Source organism: Micromys minutus (assembly GCF_963924665.1).
Source record: "Micromys minutus genome assembly, chromosome: 19".
Lineage (NCBI taxonomy): Eukaryota > Metazoa > Chordata > Mammalia > Rodentia > Muridae > Micromys > Micromys minutus.
In genome coordinates, this window is record NC_137954.1 from 10,215,421 (window position 1) to 10,234,821 (window position 19,401).

General features: G+C 45.4%; 1 protein-coding gene across 1 annotated transcript in view; it reads left to right on the top strand.

Moving 5' to 3' along the window:
- AOX1 (aldehyde oxidase 1) overlaps positions 1-19,401 on the top strand; it is a 68,914-nt gene that overhangs the window by 38,684 nt on the left and 10,829 nt on the right. Inside the window, exons 19-27 of the mRNA XM_080933011.1 lie at positions 299-421; positions 3,198-3,294; positions 5,038-5,162; positions 6,358-6,491; positions 7,308-7,395; positions 10,464-10,550; positions 10,971-11,162; positions 13,739-13,966; positions 18,749-18,844. Of these exons, the coding sequence (XP_080789137.1) occupies positions 299-421; positions 3,198-3,294; positions 5,038-5,162; positions 6,358-6,491; positions 7,308-7,395; positions 10,464-10,550; positions 10,971-11,162; positions 13,739-13,966; positions 18,749-18,844 (1,170 nt within the window). The remainder of the gene's footprint in view (positions 1-298; positions 422-3,197; positions 3,295-5,037; positions 5,163-6,357; positions 6,492-7,307; positions 7,396-10,463; positions 10,551-10,970; positions 11,163-13,738; positions 13,967-18,748; positions 18,845-19,401) is intronic.

Genomic DNA, 19,401 nt, shown 5'->3' on the forward strand with positions numbered 1-19,401 from the left:
AAGAACGTCATCCTTCCAACAGCCCCTACCTCTGGCTCTCCCTGGCAGAAAACTTGACTCTCCCAAGTCTAAAGTCAAGGTTGAAGCTCACTGTGGCAGGGCTGTGTATGATGGCAGAAGCAATGTGACTTATTATGGCCTTTAAGTGTTAACTAAATAAGAGAGTTCAAGGCTGCATGTGATACCTGTCCTCTAAAGTCTACCCCCACACAAGCAGAGTTTTCTACCTCTCTGAATGGGAGAGGGGACTGAAGCGAATGACAGGAGTCTGTCTGTTGTGTGCCCCTTTGTGCCACAGGTACACTGCGTAGGCCATCTTGTCTGTGCCGTGATGGCGGATTCGGAGGCACGGGCAAAGCAGGCAGCGAAGCAAGTGAAGGTGGTCTACCAAGACGTGGAGCCTCTGATCCTAACTATTGAGGTATGAGCTCAAGCCGACGGCAGTGCAGGGAACGGTATGTCTGTTACAGTGCTTCTGCGTAGGAATAGGGAGGTCTGATGCAGTACGCTTCTGCACGGAGGATCCATTGGTTCAACATGTATTAGCAGTTCCCACAGGAACCTGGTTCTTTCTGTCTCCTCTCTGGTGTTCACAACTCATCTGTCTCCCATGTAGATCCAGAGCAGCCAGGAGTCTTGGGCTTCTCTGTTCATGTTTGTGACAAGTGGTACACTATTGTCCCAGCGGTCTAAACATGTCCGAGATCCAGGCTCCTTCAACTGTTTAAGTCCCATTTCTCTCTCTGGGTTAATGATGGAGCAGATGAACAGAAGATTTGCTGTCATAGCTGAGAAAGGGATGGGGCAGATTTCTATGACGTACATGAGCTATATAGGGGGTAGAGACCTAAACAAAGTAACATGGTTTGGAAGGGGAAAGGTAAGGATGCTGGGCAGGCAGCTGGGATTGCACTACAGGTTCTGTAGGTCTGATTTGTAGTCTCTCTTGCTTCAGCAAGTACACAGCGGGTACTGAGAAGATACTCCATGTAGCAAACACCATAGACACCCCTTTGATGTTCTTTAATGCAAATCTTAAATATCCATGAGACATGGCTCATATGATGCCTATGGAATATTGACAACTAGGCATGAACAACTGCAACAGAACACACACAAACCAGGAACCTTGTGTTTTTATCCTAATTTTCATACAGCAGTTGAAAAGTTGCAGAGGTTGTAACATATGAAATGGTAGTGTTCACCTGTACATATTCCCTTGGTCCTTAACTTATGGCCTCTGTATAAATGTCAACTACATATGCAAGGTTCCCAGGCTGTCCATGGTACCCATGCTCTGAGGTGAGCCCCTCCCATAACGGGAGGGGGGGGCAACAGGAGCAGGTCTGCTGGGCATCCTCCTTGATAGCAGAGGCCTTTCCATGCCACAGGTACATAGTGCAGGTTGTCTTATCTAAGATGAGAAACTGTTGGCCAAGATCAGTGTCTCCAAGAGAACTTGGCCTTGGGTGTGTTTCCTGTGGTACTTTATCCCTAGGAACATGGCCCTTAGCTCTGGAAATTTTCCTCAGTTTTTTTCAAATTAAAATGAAATCATGTCAGGAGGACAACAGTAAGAAGCGTTGCTGTTTTTCTAGCCAGTTCCCAACCCAAACCTCCTTTCCCTTCTCTGGTTCTTTCCTCCCCTCATTTCCTGCTGTTCTATTCTTTCCCTGAAAGTCTGCTTTTGAGCTAGAATTACTTTTTAAAAGGAAGTACATGGGTAATGAATGCTTTATCAACTTTTTGCTGGTAATCTTTCCCTTCTTGAGCTTCACAGCCAAACTAAAGTTGTGTATAACCACTTACCCCTTCCTATTTCAGCCTTGACCAACAGACCCTACATCCTTGCCAGAAAACATCAAATATTGGTATTGCGTGAAAGCATCATCTCTCATTTTGGTTAGAGGTTAAGCTCTCCAAGGTCACTCACCTGCTCACTCTCGTAGGGAGCCTCACTCAACTCTTAACACCCTGCTCTCCAATGGCCACTTTCCAGCTAAGAGGATTCAGAAAACTGGCTTAAAGTTACCTGAAGAACAGTCTGCAAGTGAGACTGGGAAAGATTAACTTTTTAAAACAGAGTAGAAAAGGCGCTAAAACAAAAACAAAAACAAGCAAACAACAACAACAACAAAAACAACCCTGACATAACTGAACTTTTGGTTAATTAAAAAAAAAAAAAACATATGAGCTGTTGATTCAGTATGAAAAACGTTCTGAGCTAAAAGGGCTGGAAACAATCTGCGTCAGTTTGATTGTTTGATGACTGAAGGCTTCATCCAGCTCATGCTTCTTAGAAGTATGCATGGAGAAACTCTGCCCAAACTCTTGGAACAAGTGTGAAAAAAAGAGTGCATTTCTCAGAATCTCTGTCAATATCACCAGCGATAGATCTGTGATCAGTGATCAATGCAGGAACAGCGCTCTGCGTGCAGGGTTGGCTTGGTGTTAAGTTGGGTTCACATTACCTCACTAAGCGCTCACAGCAACCCTAGGAGGTCAGACAACTATTATTCCCCACCAGAAAGCCCTGACTGTGTCTACTGATGTGATTCTCAATTAGACACCAGGGAAGCCAGTGTGTTGTCAATGGACTTGTGGTACCCTGGCAAGCCATGTGTGAATCATCAATCCAGGGCAGGTCCCTGTCACTCCAGTGCCCTGTGCCCTCCTCCTGAGGGAGGAGCAGGAGTCTAGCAGGCAGAGCCTGTGATTCCAGTCATTAGTGGTTTTAGCTAGCATTGATGTGACATTTATGCCACAGGCCCCTTGGTGTCATCTCACAGTAAGTTGTTTGTGCCTGACACTTGAGGCTCAGAGAGGCTTACAGTCCAACACTAGGAAGTGGGAAGTGGGAAGTGGTCATGGGTCTGCGTCAGCTGAGTTGCTTTGGCTACATAAAATGGATTATTAACCCAGAGAATGGTCAGCCTGGAAAGCAATAGTTCCATTCTGTACCTGGTGGGAGGTATTCTCTGAGCAGTCTCAGTGTGCTTGGAATTACTGGGTACATTTGCATTTGTTTCCTGGAGAGTCTCAGACTCTTGGCTTTCAATTTAGCTTCCCAGGGCCTGGAGGAGAGAACCTGGACCCCCACATGAGAAATCTGCCACTCAGATGTTCCCACAGGACCTGGGACTCCCAGAGGCAGGCTTTCCACTCCAGGCTGCCTCCCTTTTCTGTTCTCTTTCCAGGAAGCTATACGACATGAGTCCTTCTTCGAGTCTGAACGGAAGCTGGAATGTGGGAATGTTGAGGAAGCATTTAAAGTCGCTGACCAAATTCTTGAAGGTAAAATTTTCTTCAACACTAAGCAGCAGGGAGCTTTCTGGGCAAATCCAGTCTAGGGCTTTCTTTACCTTCTAGAAACTGCCCAACAGCCTCAGCGGATACTGCTCCTGGAGAGTGGATACCTTGGACCCACAAGCAGTGTGAAGAGCCTAGAAACCATCTTCTCATCCCTCCCCAGCCTGCCCTGTTGCTCATTGTTGAAGGATATTGTCACCAAATACAAAATTCGGAGGTTACTACACTAGAAAAAGTTTTGTGCCGAGTCCTCTGGTCACCATGGTTACCGGGAGCAGGCGCTGGCAGCTTTCAGCATAGCATTTAGTTTCATCTTTAGTGTTTTGAAATTCAACAGTGCCAAGGATTTCTTCAGATTCACCCAGTTTGGGGAGGAGTCACCCAGCTTCTCAAATCTGTAGGTTTATATCTTCTTCCAAGTTTGGGAAAGATTTGGCCATTACTTTTCAAACACTTGACTTTAGTGACACAAATGGTATATCCCCTCTTCTTGTCACATGGCTTCATTGTTTCTCATCTATTCTTTACCCTTTTTGGATTGGCATGATTATATCATCAGCACCATCATCATCATCATCATCAGGGTTTTTTTTTTTTTTTCCCAACTCAGGGTTTCTCTATGTAGCGCTGGTTGTCCTGAAACTAACGCTATAGACCAGGCTGGCGTAGAACTCAGAGATCTGCCTGCCTCTGCCCCCAGAGTGCTGGGATTAAAGGAGTGCATAATGCCTGGATGTTTTTAATTGTCCTTCCTTCTTTTTTATTAATCATTTCTGCTTTTGAGTCTGCCATTTTCAGAATTTCCTTCTGATATGTTTATATCTTTCTCCTGCTAAGATTCCACACTTAGATTTCTCATTGCACGGTTTTTATGACATCTGCCCACCTGTCAGTTGATCCAAAGATCTGTGTCACTTTGGTCTGTCTTCACTGAAGTTGAGTTTTCCTGGTTCTTGGGCTGGTGTGGGTGACTTTTTTTCGTAGACTCTGGGATATTCTAAATACAGTCTTATAATAGTGTGGCTCTTAATGTCTATGTCTTCGATACTGGAACTGACTGGGTGCAGGTGGGCAAGCACGAGCAGGAGGGGGCTGTTCCTGCCACACGAGGGGAAAGTATGGCGCTCTCACTGGGACCACAGCCCAGGAAAGACTTTGGACTGTGTACTCATGACAGTTGACAGGGCTGGGAATCTGAGCTCCCCACTCAACCTCAGCAGGTAGGGGTGGGGCTACAGGTCCTCTTGTGGTGTCTGCTTGGTGTCAAGTCCTTCTCATCTTAAAGGGTTCTGTCTTCTTAGGCTTGACTTCTGGTCCTTTGTCTTTTGTGAGGCTGTTTCCCATAGCTTCTAAATCAATTATGCAACCAGCAGGCATCTCTTGATGTCCCCTTGGCGGTTGAGAAGCAAAGGGAAGATGGAGCTAATGGGTGAAATGGGGAGGAACACAATATTCATCCCATCTTAAAACTAGTCTCCCTATTACAGAATTTTGGCTCTAGAAACTCAGAGTCTTTCCTCAGGGCTCTGGCTGAACACATTGACAGAGACAAGAGTTTCTTCTACATCCCTGCTTTTGACTGAAAGCTAAACTCTGGTGTCTGTCGCCCTTCAGTGCATGGCTTAAAGCTTAGCCAGTGGAGTTTCTGTGCCGAGATGAAGGGAGAGAGTGAGAAAACAACCTGTTCTCTCTGCCCGCATTTGACTCCTGGGTGCTCTCTTCTAACAGGTGAGATACACGTAGGTGGCCAGGAACATTTTTATATGGAAACCCAAAGCTTGCTTGTTGTTCCCAAAGGAGAGGATGGAGAGATTGACATCTATGTGTCCACACAGTTTCCCAGATATATACAGGTAACACGGGGTTGTGGAGCAGGGGACATGGGACAAAAGGGACAGCAGAGCATACAAGAACAATTACAGGCAAATGACATATCAAGGACTTATACTCATACGCAATTGGATATTAACCCTAGTTTCCTTACTTTGAAGAGGGTTTTTACCAGAGAGCAGTCTTTAAAATCAGTTATGCAGCCAGCAGACAACTCTTGATGTCCTCCTGACTGTTAGCAACCAAGGGAAGATGTTTACAAGGGGCTGCTAGGAAACTGTACTGGAAAAGACATGGCAAGGCACTAAGCCAGCTAAGTCAGAAAGGACAAGTGTGGAGGGGAGTGTGTGAGGGTCAGAGTCACCCAGGGCTCCTTACAGAGGAGCAGCCTTCGTTTCCCTCTGCAGTACAATGAGGTTAGGAGGTGGGAGAGAGACTATCCCCAGCTATTACCTCCTTCTCTTACCCACCGTCTCTCCTGAAAACATCTGTTGACTATGTCCTGTGTCCCAGGCAAGTCACAGGCAAGAAGGGAGATGATGCCTGTCTGAACTGGTCTAAACACTCAGGGAAAGGTCCGGAAGCAAAGTGAAGGTATCTGGATGTGGTGGGTACCAAGGAGCCAGAGGAGGAGTGTAAGGACCAGAACAGCAACACTGGGGAGGGTGTCACACCAAGAGGGACCAGATAACTGCTGTCCATTCCCTGTGTGACAGCAGGCTATCCCTCAATAAAAACTGGTTCAGACAGGATGGCCAGACCAGAAACCCACATCCTGGGAAGATTGGTCAGTGTTCACAGTAACGCAGTATGTGAGAAGTGGAGATGCTCAGGACCACGACATCTTACTGCTTTGGAAACATCCCTCGAGGGATTATTGTGGAAAAGATAAGCTGGCTGTGGTTCTAACAGGCAGAGGATTATCTCACTACTATGGAAAGAACTAGTTCATATTAACAGTAGTTTTTACCAATGTCATTCTAGCCAAGACACTAGTTGTTGGTGATGGTAAGGGTCTTGGACACTTTTCCTTTCTGTCATTTATCATAACCACATGAACTGCATGGTTTGTGTCTCGTGGTCATCATCACAGAAACACAATGTGTAATAGTTGGGACAGTCGGGACAGGCGTCCGGTTAGGGTTGTGGGTATGACATCGATGGCCGTAAGTCCCGCTGAAGATGGGCCAGCTCAGTGAGAACCGTTCTTGTCGACAGGATATGGTTGCTGCAACCTTGAAGCTTTCAGCCAACAAGGTCATGTGTCATGTAAGGCGTGTTGGCGGGGCTTTTGGAGGGAAGGTGGGTAAGACCAGCATCATGGCAACCATCACTGCATTTGCCGCCAGCAAGTAAGTGGGAGAAATCTGTAAAAATGAACATGAAATGAAATCTTAATACTGACGCATGGGATAAGGAAGAATTTAGACGAAGGCTATTTAAGATCACACATCACAGACCAATGCCAGCTTATTAAACGTCTTTGTCTTTTGTTGCCAAGTTCTGTAAGAAGCAAAGTAAGTACTGATCTTACTTTGGAAATATGATGAAAGCCATTGTTAAAATATTATAATATGTGGGCTAGGCAATGGTGATGTAGGCCTTTAAACGCAGTGCTTGCAAGGCAGAGGCAGGAGGATCTCTGTGAGTTTGAGGGGCCAGTCTGGTCCACAGAGTGAATTTCAGAACAGCCAGGGATACGCAGAGAAACCGTCTCAAAAAAACCCTAGACAGACAGACAGGCAGACAGACAGACAGATAGGCAAGCAAATAAATAAATAAAATATGCAATACTTGGAAAGTCAACAGAAACAGGAGGTCTGGTGTGGGTGAAGTTATCTTTAGCAGAGACAGTCTGAGCTATGTTTTTGGATCAGATATGTAAGCTACTTAATCTCCCCAAATCAATCAGCCTCTCTTTCTCTCCCTGTGCTTCCCTGACCAAGTCTGTCTGTCTGTCTTTCTCAGTCTTTCCTCTCTCTTGAATTAAATAGATGCTTTTTATATTCAGTTGACATTTATTTATCTTACTGTTTTTCAATGAGGATCTAAAAACCTCACCATAGGAAATTGCCTTCGAAGCCAACACACCTAAAAGAGGATTGTGGAATAGCAGCTAGCTCATCTGTTTGCTTGTTTGAATGATTAATTTTCATTTTCTGTTTCAGACATGGTCGCGCAGTCCGCTGCGTTCTGGAACGAGGAGAAGACATGTTAATAACGGGAGGCCGTCACCCTTACCTTGGAAAGTATAAAGTGAGCGGAAGGAGTTGGGGAAGGGTTGATGTTGCAATGGGAACATTCACCAAGGTTGATGGCAGAGTTTGGCTGCTCTCACAGGGGAAGACCAACAGGAACATCGACACGCGTGTCTTAGTCGGGTTTCCTTTGTGGAGATGAAACACCATGACCAAAAAACAACTTAGGGAGGAAGGGGCTGTTTTACCCACAGTCCCATATTTTAGTTCATCATTGAGAGCAATTAGGGCAGAAACTCAAACAGGGCAGTAACTTGGAGGCAGGATTTGACAGTCATGCAGAAGAGGTTAGCTCCCCATGGCTTGCTCAGCCTGCTTTTTTATGGAACCCAAGACCACCCATCTAGGATGGCACCACCCACAATGAGCTGGGCCCTCCCCATCACTCACTAATTAAGAAAGTGTCCTACAGGTTTGCCTATAGCCCAATTTTATAGAGAAAAATTTCCAATTGATGTTCCCTTCTCTCAGATGATTCTTGCTTGTGTCAAACTGACATAAAACCAGCCAAAACAAATGTCAGTCAGAGTCTCTACCCCTTATTGTTCCAGTATAATCACTGGGTTCAGTGAGGTTGCCTGCTTTGCTCAGCAATACCAGTTTGAGAGAGAGAGAGAGAGAGAGAGAGAGAGAGAGAGAGAGAGAGAGAGACAGAGACAGAGACAGAGACAGAGACAGAGACAGAGAGAGTACTACCTAGAATTGTGTAGTGCACAGTGAATGGTTGGAAAACATGTGACCGTATGTTCGGGGAAAGCCGATCTGATAACCATTCTTTTCACACCTGCAAGGTAAAAATGGAGCAGTTCCTCTAACAACAGTGCTATATCAAATTGTAATTGTTTGCAAATGGCTCCTCATTTTTTAATATATCAAATGTAATGTAAAAACCTAGGACCCAGAAATTCCTTCAAAAGTTCCTGTAGTAGAAAATAATTATCTTTTTGCCTTTTTAAGAGATTACATTGTAAAGTTGGCTGACAGCTTTAACAAATAACCCAAATCTCTCAGGGTCCTGAACCTTTACTGTCATTTCCCCTTCAGGCAGGAGCCCTGTGGTTTGCATGGATTGGGGGAGGGGAGGGCTTGCTCCAATCATCCAGGGACTTGTTTTCCTAATAGCTCCCGTATCCCCTTAGACTATGCTCCCTGTTAAGCACTGGGTGTATACAACTATTTAAATTTGCATTAAATTAACAAACTAAAATTAAACTAGGCTTATGCTGTACAGTTTCATTAACAATGTTTCGAATACACCATGCCCACCTGTAATTGTATTGCAAGCGAAGACATGGGAGATTGCTATAGTCCCTGGAAGTTTCATTGAACAGGGACCTGAGCCCTCCACAGAGCCTTCTGTAGCAGGCAACCAACACGGAAATGCTGATAATCTATCAGGTGTCAAGCCTGGAAGTGGTGGACCTTGCTTCTGTCCAGACATCTTAGGACTGACTTTGCTACCTCAATGTGGGGATAGCTAGCAAATGTAGTCTTGTGTGCCCGGATGCCAGCCCGAACCCTAGAATGACTAGTTTAAACTTGACTTCACACAAAAGAGTGAGACTGAGTTGTAAATGTAATTCTGAGGTTTTTCTATGCACCCCCTCACTTGTTGCCAAGTAACAACAAGGTGTTCTTATGCTTATTCTAGCCTGTTTTAATTCCTGAATAACTAAGACAGAGACCTAATAAATTTATTAACAAGCAATTATTAACTATGCTAGGCAGATACTCATCTTTCTAAACCCCCATGGCTGCCTACTTCTCAGCCTTGTTGTCCTTTACCTGCATCTGAGTCTTGCCCTGGCTTGCTCTGGTCCATGTGTGTCTTCATGGCTACCCCATAAAGATCTACTCATGGCAAATTCTCCTGATATTTCTCCTCTTCTTTCTTCTCCTGGCTGCTCTTTCATGGCATCCTCATGACTAGCCCTCTTGGTTCTTCTCCTTCTGGTCTATCTTCCTTCCTTCTTTCCTCTTTTTGCTTGAGGCCCCTGACTGGGATGGGAAGTTCTGCCCAACTCTCTTCTGCCCAGATAACTGGCTGATCAGCTCTTTATCGACCAATCACAGGTGATGGAAAACAACCTTAACAAGTCACTGAAACAGGAGATGCTCTAAGTATCATGGCAATACCAACATACAGACTGCAGCCAGATCTTTGGGCACAGCAATCAGCATCTGAATACACAGTAACACAGAACCATCCCCCAAACACTGAGTAGATTGGTGGCAAGTCACGTGCTATAACTGAGCTTGAGCCCTTTAGGAGGGTGACCTCAGCAGTGTGAGCATGGAGCAAGTGGCCTCAGACAGGAAGCAACCATGAGACATGGTTGTGAGTTATGGATCATACAAGCTCCAGAGCTTATACTGTATAAAACAAAATTGCATTTGTTGAAAAAATTAGCACCACGTGATAAAGCCACAAAACACAGCTTGGAGCTTTCTAAAAGAAAAAAAATCTGGAAGCAGTGAGCACCCTGGTAGGAAAATGATGATCTTGTTTGTGTAAATGTTGGGGGAGAAATTAAAACAGATCACTGAAACAGAAATGTCTTTCACCTAAATGATCCTTCATTCAAAAGTCTGGACCATAGTGATGGAAGATATCACCTTGGCAGCCACGGCCACTGATGAAGAGTAATGTGAGGACAGGAAATGGGGTTAATTATATTAATAGTTACATATTAATATATTAATCATAGCATGAATTCATTATTTATTAAAGAAGCACCTGCTGTGAAAGCTGTGGTCAACTTCTGTACTTCTTTGATGCAGCCTAGAACCAAAGCCAAGAGGATGATGCCACCCGATGTTAAGACTGGCCTTCCCACTTCAGTTAACCCAATCAAGATAATCCATCCCTGGGGTTGCTCACTGGTGATTCTAGATCTGTCGAGCTGATAATTAACACGGACTATCACACAGTCTTCCCAATATCACTAAGCTAGCACTCCAGCCAAGAAACGGCTGTCAAATCTAACTGGGTGGAGCTTTTCCGACGTACGGCTAAGGGACCTTTGACCTCTTGAACCAGTATCAGCAGTCCGTTCTCTCCCCCAGGCTGGATTCATGAATGACGGCAGGGTGGTAGCCCTGGATGTGGAGCACTATTGCAATGGAGGGAGCTCCCTGGATGAGTCATTATGGGTAAGTGTTTTAGAGGAAGTTTTCACTCTTCAAAGAATGACTCCGTTCAGGAAATAATTACTCCTTAAATACCAGCCAATAAAGGACTCACTGCAGAATAGCAAAGAGCTCCTGAAAACCCACAGGTAGACGGAGCTCAGAGACCTTGGCCAAGCCTGTGTGTGTGTGTCTGCTTCCCATACCTAGGTGTGAGCACCAGGCCAAGCTTTGGAAATTAAAGGCAATAACTGAGAATAATTCAAATCATTTAAAATTATTCCGCAGCAGATGTATCAAACTGGGGTATGAGGTCTTTCAGCGATTTTTGCTGAGTAATGGAGAGAGGTGCTCTTTCAGCCTGGCCTCATTCCGAGGTGTCCACGTGGTTAGGAAGTGCAAAGAAGACCAAAGTTTGCTCATCTCGGTTCTGGGTGTTTTCAGGTGGTAGAAATGGGGCTTCTGAAGATGGACAATGCTTACAAGTTTCCCAACCTGCGCTGCCAGGGCTGGGCCTGCAGAACCAACCTCCCATCCAACACTGCTCTGCGTGGGTTTGGCTTTCCTCAGGCTGGCTTGGTCACCGAAGCCTGTATCACAGAAGTGGCAATCAAATGTGGCCTGTCCCCTGAGCAGGTAACCCTACTCTAGTCTCATGTATAAAAGATGTTAAATATCTGAGCTAGGAAGGCTTTGGAGACCATTTAGGTTAAGAAATTAGAGAGGAGATCCAGAGGGTAAATTACTTAAATTACTTGTTTGAGTTTACCCAGTTAACTAGTTAATAGAATCAGTAACCAAGTTTAGTTACCTTGTCCTACCTTACCCATATTCCACTAAAGAGGGAGAGAGAGAGAGAGAGAGAGAGAGAGAGAGAGAGACAGAGACAGAGACTATTTTAAGAACACGAATTAGAGGTATCTCAGTGATTATGAGCACTGATTGCTCTTCCAAAGGACCTGAGCTCAACTCCCAGCACCCACATGGCAGTTTATAACTGTCTGCAACTCCAGTTCCAGGGGGATCTGATAAACATGTAGGCAAAGCATCAATGCACATAAAATAAAAGTATGTTTTTTAAAAATCTAGAGCATGGGTTGAGTTTTCACACACACACACACACACACACACACACATACACTTACACACACACACACACACACACACACACACACACACACACATCTACTCGGTTCTGACAGGGACCACACAGCCGCTGGTGCATAGAATCCCAGGCTCATTCTTTGCCAGGAACTCAGTCTCATTGTAAGTCACCAGGGTCTCATGCAAACTATTTACTCTCTGGGAAGGAGTCACGTCCCTCCCCCTCTGAGACATTCACCATCCTAACACCTCGGGACTGAGAAGCTTACCTCAGATGTTCCAGTCCTTGGGAGATAAACCACATCCAAACCAGAGGAGCATCATGCCCACCACCTCAGTCGGCCAACCCCTTTTTCCCTAACTTCTCAGGTGGCTGTCACAAGGTTTGTCATTTGAGCTAGTAAGTTGTCACCTGTCAGTTCATTAAGTCTCAGCCTCTGCCTCATTTATTAGCAAAACTAATTCCCCCTCCATTGCCTCCTTCACCCCAGATGCCGGTGTGGAGTTTAGGTAGGAGAGACATGTTGAACTGTCTCTCCCTTTCTCTCCTCTTCTGCACTGGGGAAGAGAGGACAGGGATGAAAAGGAGTACCTGGGGGAGTGCACATGCATGCACGCATGCGCCGAAAACGCACATATACGCACGCTTGCGCCCTGTCCTCTCTGGCACCTTATGTAGGTAGACCTCATTCAGCTATAGTTCTGGCAACCACACCCCTTTGCCTCCTGCTCCAGGAGGCCTCTGAGAGCCCAGGCCCTCAGTTCACCTGCATTTTCCCCCTTAAGACTAAGCTCTAAGACCAGAGGCAGGAGCCATCTTCTTTAGTCTCTTAAACTTATAGGGGTCCTACCGACTATAGTTGGCCGAATAGAAAAGAGAATTATACAAAGACTTCCCATCTGGAAGAGTCTCTTTAAAAAAAAAAAAGAAAAAAAAAAAAAAAAAGCATTTTCCCTTGAATGGTGTCCTTCATTAAGTTCTTTCCTCTTACAGGGATCCAAGAAATTGCTAGGGGAGTGGTTTTAGAAAGGTGTGTGTTTAGTGTTTATAATGGCCTCTATCTGCTTGTAGAGGGAACTCACCATAACTGGGAGTTGTCTCAGTTAAGATTACAAGGCAGTCAGTGTCTTTTGCTCTCTGCTGAGAGGCCTTAGTTGCCATTCTGAGAATACTGTAACAGTCTCTCTTACACAGGGTTTGTATCCTTGCATAAGACATCATGACCAAGAAGCAAGTTGGGGAGGAAAGGGTTTATTAAGCTTATACTTCCATATCGCTGTTCATCTTCAATGGAAGTCAGGACTGGAACTCAAGCAGGTCAGGAAGCAGGAGCTGATGCAGAGGCCATGGAGGGATGTTACTTTCTGACTTGCTTCCCCTGGCTTGCTCAGCTTGCTTTCTTATAGAACCTAGGTCTACCAGCCCAGGGATGGCACCACCCACAATGGGCTGGGCCCTCCCCCATTGATCACTAGTTGAGAAAATGCCTTACAGCTGGATCTCATGGAGGCATTTCCTCAACTGAGGCTCCTTTCTCTGTGATGACTCCAGCTTGTGTCAGGTTGACACAAAACCAGCCAGTGCACAGTCTATATGGGGCACAACACACCTGGGGATAGAATCTTCTTGTTTGTGGCTACCCACGTGAGACCAACTAAGACTGAGCCAGTCCACATGCCATTGAGTTTAGAGAAAGGAGCTCATGAGGCTCTGCCCTGCTTTGAGGGACTAATGCTGCAGGCAGGGGTCAGTGGTTTATCTGCTCATCAGCTGCCCGTGCTTCAGAAAAATGATGTTCCACCCACGTTTGTCCAAGGGATCCCAACTATGTTCATACCACAAAAACACAGGTGAGGAAGTTTGTGGGAAGAAGAAGGGATGCCCTGAGACTAGGGAGGGGGGATGAAAGGGAGTGTCAGATACGGAAAACAATGAGAATTCTTAATATGTCTGCATGAAACTCTCAAAAAGAAAGGAAAGTAATCTCATTTGTCCTTTCCCTTAGCCATTGGTTATGTATAAACAAGCATTCTTATTGGTTCGCACAGTAGTTGGACAAGACTTTGTCTTCTGAGCTTCCCTCACATTTTGATCTCCTCTTCCATAGGTTCGAACCATAAATATGTACAAGCAAATTGATAATACCCATTACAAGCAAGAGTTCAACGCCAAGACTCTCTCTGAGTGCTGGAAGGAGTGTATGGCCAAGTGTTCCTACTCTGAGAGGAAGGCAGCTGTGGGAAAATTCAATGCAGAGAATTCCTGGAAGAAGAGGGGCATGGCTGTGATTCCCCTGAAGTTTCCTGTGGGCATTGGCTCAGTAGCCATGGGACAGGTCAGTCCTTCAAATATATGTGGGACTGTCACCTGGCAGATGCCCAGGGAAACAAAGGTGCTGAGGAAACCTCTCCGAGGTTGAATTAGCCACGAGATGGCCCTGCTCAGATGTTAACCCCTGTGGGCTGTTCACGTCAAAGGTTGAATTACTCTGAGACACAAGAACTCCTCCGCACAATCTGGAGGGGTTTAACAGTTAGATAGAAACATTCTTGGTGGGAAATGGAGGAGACTTGTGATTTATTCCTAACCTGGTGCTAAGAAGCTGAGATAAACTGTTCCAAGTCCTGGATGTTCATGTAAGAGACGGGGGATGAGGGAAGGAGGCCTCTGAGAGCCCTCTTCCAGCTGTGTGACTCCATCTAGACATGAAATAGAAATGGGAGGTTGTGGGGTACTGTGTGCCTGAGAGGTAGTGGGGTACTGTATGCCTGACTTCCTTGCTTGGTAGGGTAAACTAAACCTAGAGAAGTAAACAAATGGACTTTCTGAACAACGTCTTTGGAGTTTGTTCTCTTCACAGTGGTTAACAGGGAAGACTAGGCACTGCTGCTACTGTTTCTCTAACTGACTGAGTAAGCCTTCGCTTAGCTACTAATCCAGCTTGCTTTTTTCCTCTAGTTTTGACTGAAGCTTGTGAGTAATAACCGGTGAAGGGCTGCTATATCCTAGCTTACTGTGGAGACCCCTTATCTAAGTTTTTACATGTGCATGTGTGTAGTGCACATACACACAGAGATGCGCACACATACATAGACATGTGCACACAGACATACACAGACATGAACAAAGAGTCATGCACACACAGACATGCACACATAGAGATGCAAACATAGAAATGCACACACGTTTGGATGTTTCTCACAGAGGAATAAGCAGGAACGAGTGGATCTGTGAGATGCTATGCCGTTATGCTGCGTGTTGAAGACCGTGCGAACAGATAGGAAGGCCCTTCCCCCTCCCCAGCTTTATCCTTTCTCCTAACCAACCCAGCTGAGCTTGGTATCATTAAAGGAGGCACATGGAAGGCTAGGGGGACAGTTACACATGGTCTTGTTGGAGCCTCTCATTCCTTGCCTGTTTTGCACAAATGAAATTGAACACAGAGAGGGACAAAAGCACATTACTGAAAAGGAAGGGAGGGCAAAAAAACAAAACACAAAACACCTAATACTGGGAAATGATTTTCGAGCAGTGAATTCTGGGGGATAAAGGTATTGCTCTGTAGCTGGCAGCTAGCCGAGAGATGGGTCAGGCAGGAGCACAGGGAAGCAACCCAGATCCTGTTGAATCCTGGGTTGAAGGTTAGAGGTATGCGGCAGACTGTCTGCAGGCAATAGTGGCCCATGGTATACAGTCTTCACCAGAGCTATCTCAAAAGGTAGTTTGAAGACTAATGATCAGTTTATCCACTGCGCTATAAGTCTGTCTAGATTTCCCTCTCGGGGAAGTCTGAGCACTGACTGAGCCCTGAGGAGCTTTTTCTGCTCTTGCAGAGAAAGGGGTTCAGTTCCCAGAAACTACAATGTTCAGCACACAGCTGTCAGTAACACATTTGCAGGAGATCTGGCAACCTCTTCTGTCCCCTGTAGGTGCATGAGTGTGCAGGTGCGTGCCTGTGTGTGCTCCTGAGTTTGTATGTGAGGTGGTGTGAGTGTGTGTATGTTTGTGCACATGTGCATGAGTGTGCACATGGTATGTAGTGTTTGTGTGTGTCCATCTCTCTCTCTCTTTCATACACACACAAATAAAAATTAAAACAAATCTTTAGATTTTATTTCATCCCACTCTTAGGAAAACCTATAAAATTTGTGTTTTCATTTTCACAGTGAGAACACTAAAGTTCAGGGATTTCAAAAACCCTCCCCACTGCTCTGAAGCTGGTAGAATGTAGACCAAGGCTGGTGTGTGTGTGTGTGTGTGTGTGTGTGTGTGTGTGTGTGTGTGTGTGTGTATCTGTGTGTGTATCTGTGTGTGTAGGGTTTGAGCTCTGAAGTGTGGGTTTGTGTGCACTCTGGCCTTGATCTCATTCAATTGCTTTCTGGAAAGAGATAGCAGGGGGGCATAGGGATTTGTTTCTTAAGGTGCTGTTTCCTAATTAGGGGCATTTAAAAGGCATGGATATCTCCCTCTCCCTGTCCCTGGGGAGATCAACTTTTCAGGTTTATGTGCAGAGATCCTTTGTTTAAATGCAAATGTATACACACCTAGGTTGAGGAGGAGAGGAATAGCTGTCTATAGAAAATCCTTACAGGTCATCTGACCAGTGAGTGGCAGAACAGAGATTTGACCTCAGCACTCTGAACCCCAGACCCATGTCTTCCTTGTCTCATGCTGCCTTCCCAAGCAGAAGCAGTTCTCACCCTGCTGCTCAAGGGTACAGATGCACCTCACCTGTAGACTTCCATTTCTAGACTGTGAGCCCTGAAGGATGTAGATGGTGTCTAGTTAACCCATGCGTGTTCAGGGCTTCTCACAGTGGCATAGAGGAGGGCCCAGATGTTGCATGGCTGAGGCATTTGGGGACTCTTAAGGTTACAGCTAACTTCTCACCAAGCCAATGCAGTCTGCTTTATTGGAGAACCATCTGGCTTAGCTCAGTTGTGCCAGTTTTATGTAGAGCTTTGTAGAATTATCCTCTGTGCCACTTCATGGAGCCAAATTTGACGTTTTTTTAATGGCTAGAGGAGTTTGCAACACCGTGTGGAACAAATTACCCAGCAACCTCTGATAAAAACGCTGCCCCGGACCAGCAGGCAGAATGCCTTCACCAGCAGGCTCACACAATGGAGCACACATGAAGTCTTAGTGTAACTGTAGTTTTAGTCACACGTAATAAGCCCACTTGTGTGTTCATTCACCTTCACCAGAGCTAAGGAGGCAAAATGCCGAACCTGTAAACTTATGGAATAGTTTGAATCACTGCCTTATAAGTTCATGTATCAAACATATCGAGTGCCTAGAACATCTAGATATTGTGTCCAATGCAAAAGGGGGCTTAGGGTGTGTCCCTACCAGAATACTGTGAATTGTAATAGAGCAAAGCCCAGAAGTGACTGTTTCACGCAGCGCCATAGTGGAGGGCAGCCTGCACTGCTCTCTAAAGAGGACACTGCTTCTTATATTTATTTGGGAGGAAATTCTGGGAGCACGAAATTGTGTCTCCAGGAAATGTGTACGCTCAGTCCGTCACATCTCTGCAGGGCCCTTAGGGAAACTACTATGGCTGTCTGGGCACTGGGTGTACGAGTGTTTGCCCTCGCATATAGGCTAGCCTTATTTTGTTAACCAGGAAAACGGAGATTGCATGTATTGTCAAAAGTATCTTCCTTGGGATGGTGGTGATTTCAGCTTATTCCCTGGAGCAATGCACACATTTGGATGCTGGATAAAGAGGCAGTTTTCCAGGTGTGGTCCACAGGTCACAGGCGGATATAAATCCTTCTGGTGGGCAAAGAGTTGAACTAGGAAAACAGTCCTCTGAGTGGGTTTATCTGATTGACTTGGAGTTCCTGAACTCTGACTGACTAGGGCTGCTTACAAATCTGAGTCGTGGAGTCTTAGTGGAGATTTAGGTTTAAGGAGCGGAAATTACCTTGTTACCAGAATGTTCCAAGATCTTTCTTATCTTTACAAATCCCAGATTAAGCCAGGCACAATGGAGGGAAGGCAGGGTAGACATGAACTCCAGCATCCACATACAGGAAGCAGTAGCAGTGAGCGGTGCCGGTTTGCTTACCTCATGCTTTTGATGTAGTGGAGACCCCAGGCTTTGAAATGTCACCATCCACACTAGGGTGAATTTTTCCACTTCAAGCAACCCAGGTTTCTGACTCATCGGTTAGAATGTCCAGAGATTTCTGTAAGTGATTCTAAGCCCTTCGAGTTGACAATCACAGGTAACACAGTGAGTTAGACACCACGGTGAACTGGTCTCGTCCAGGAAGACATGGGAAGACTCTATGTCAAATCTGTCCATTTAGTCGGGCTGCTTCTAAGCAGAGGAGCCTCTAATTCTGTAGATAGCTTGGTTGCTTCCATGTCCTTATGAGGAAGGACACAGTCAGGTCTGCAGTACTGTGTGTACCAAGATAGTTAGCAGCGGTTCCCAACCCGTGGGGCATGACCTCTTGGGGATCGAGTGACCCCTTCACAGGAATGGCAGGCACATCAGATATCCTGCATGTCATATATCTACATTACTATTCACGCAAATTTACCAACTCAATACATTTACAAAGATTTACAAATCCATACAAACAACAGTTGTGAAATAGTAGATAATTTTATGGTTAGGGTCACCACAACGTGAGGAAGTGTATTCCAGGGTCGCAGCACTGGGAAGGTTGAGAACCACCAGGGTGATCTGAGGTCATCTTGCAGCTTGACAATGACAATGTCTCAGTGCACCTTCTTTGGATTTGCATTTTGGGGTCTATGTGATGCTCATGCAGTTGTGGGGATCTGAGTGTACACAGCTGTTCTCCAAAACATTTGCATTTTAGAATGGGGAAAAGCCCTCCCCCAAATAAAGTAACCTGAAACATTGTTCCTTCCCTACGGGACAGAATCCCTGGAGACATATATGTATACGTATGCATATATATATATATATGTATGTATGTATGTATGTATGTATGTATGTACGTATGTATGTATGTATGTATGTATGTATGTATGCAGGGCCTTGGGGGAGGGGGAGAAGGTGTTTTAGTTGCAGGGACTGGTCAGAGCACCTCTCTGAGTCTCTCTGAGTCGTCTCTTTTCATCCTTTCCTCAGGCAGCTGCCCTGGTTCATGTTTATCTTGATGGCTCTGCACTGGTCTCTCACGGTGGGATTGAGATGGGGCAGGGTGTCCACACTAAAATGATTCAGGTAAGATTACAAACACGGGGTACTCTGCTGGGTATGTCCTTACAGATGTGCCCATGAGAAAAGACTGTGAGCATATTTCTCTGTCCCAAAAATAAACGGGTAGGAGGCTGTCAGTCCGACAGCTTAAACGTTAAGCTATTAGCAGAAACTGGGTAAACAAGTCAATTTTATTACTCAGTGCCAGAAAAGCACGTGCCAAAAGACGAGCTTGTTTTATTGCTAAAGAAGGTTCCTGTCTGTCTTCTGTTCCCATTTGGATGGATCGACAACTGAAGTCCTTTCTGAGTGTTTGCTGGGAGGTGAAAAGATATGCAAATTCTGATGGATTGCATTGTTTCTTGATATATATATGAAGGACTCTGAACAATCAATACCTTCAATCAGACTTGCTACCTCCAACCAGTATTTATTAGCCTTTCTACTTTAGGATCCTTCTATTTTGTCCGACCTGCTTCCATTAAAAATTGCTAAGATGTTGCTGGTGTAAGTTCGTTCCTTGTCATATTTTTCTCCAACTAAGAAAAAGTACTGCGTCCTGACACTGCAAATTGCTAACA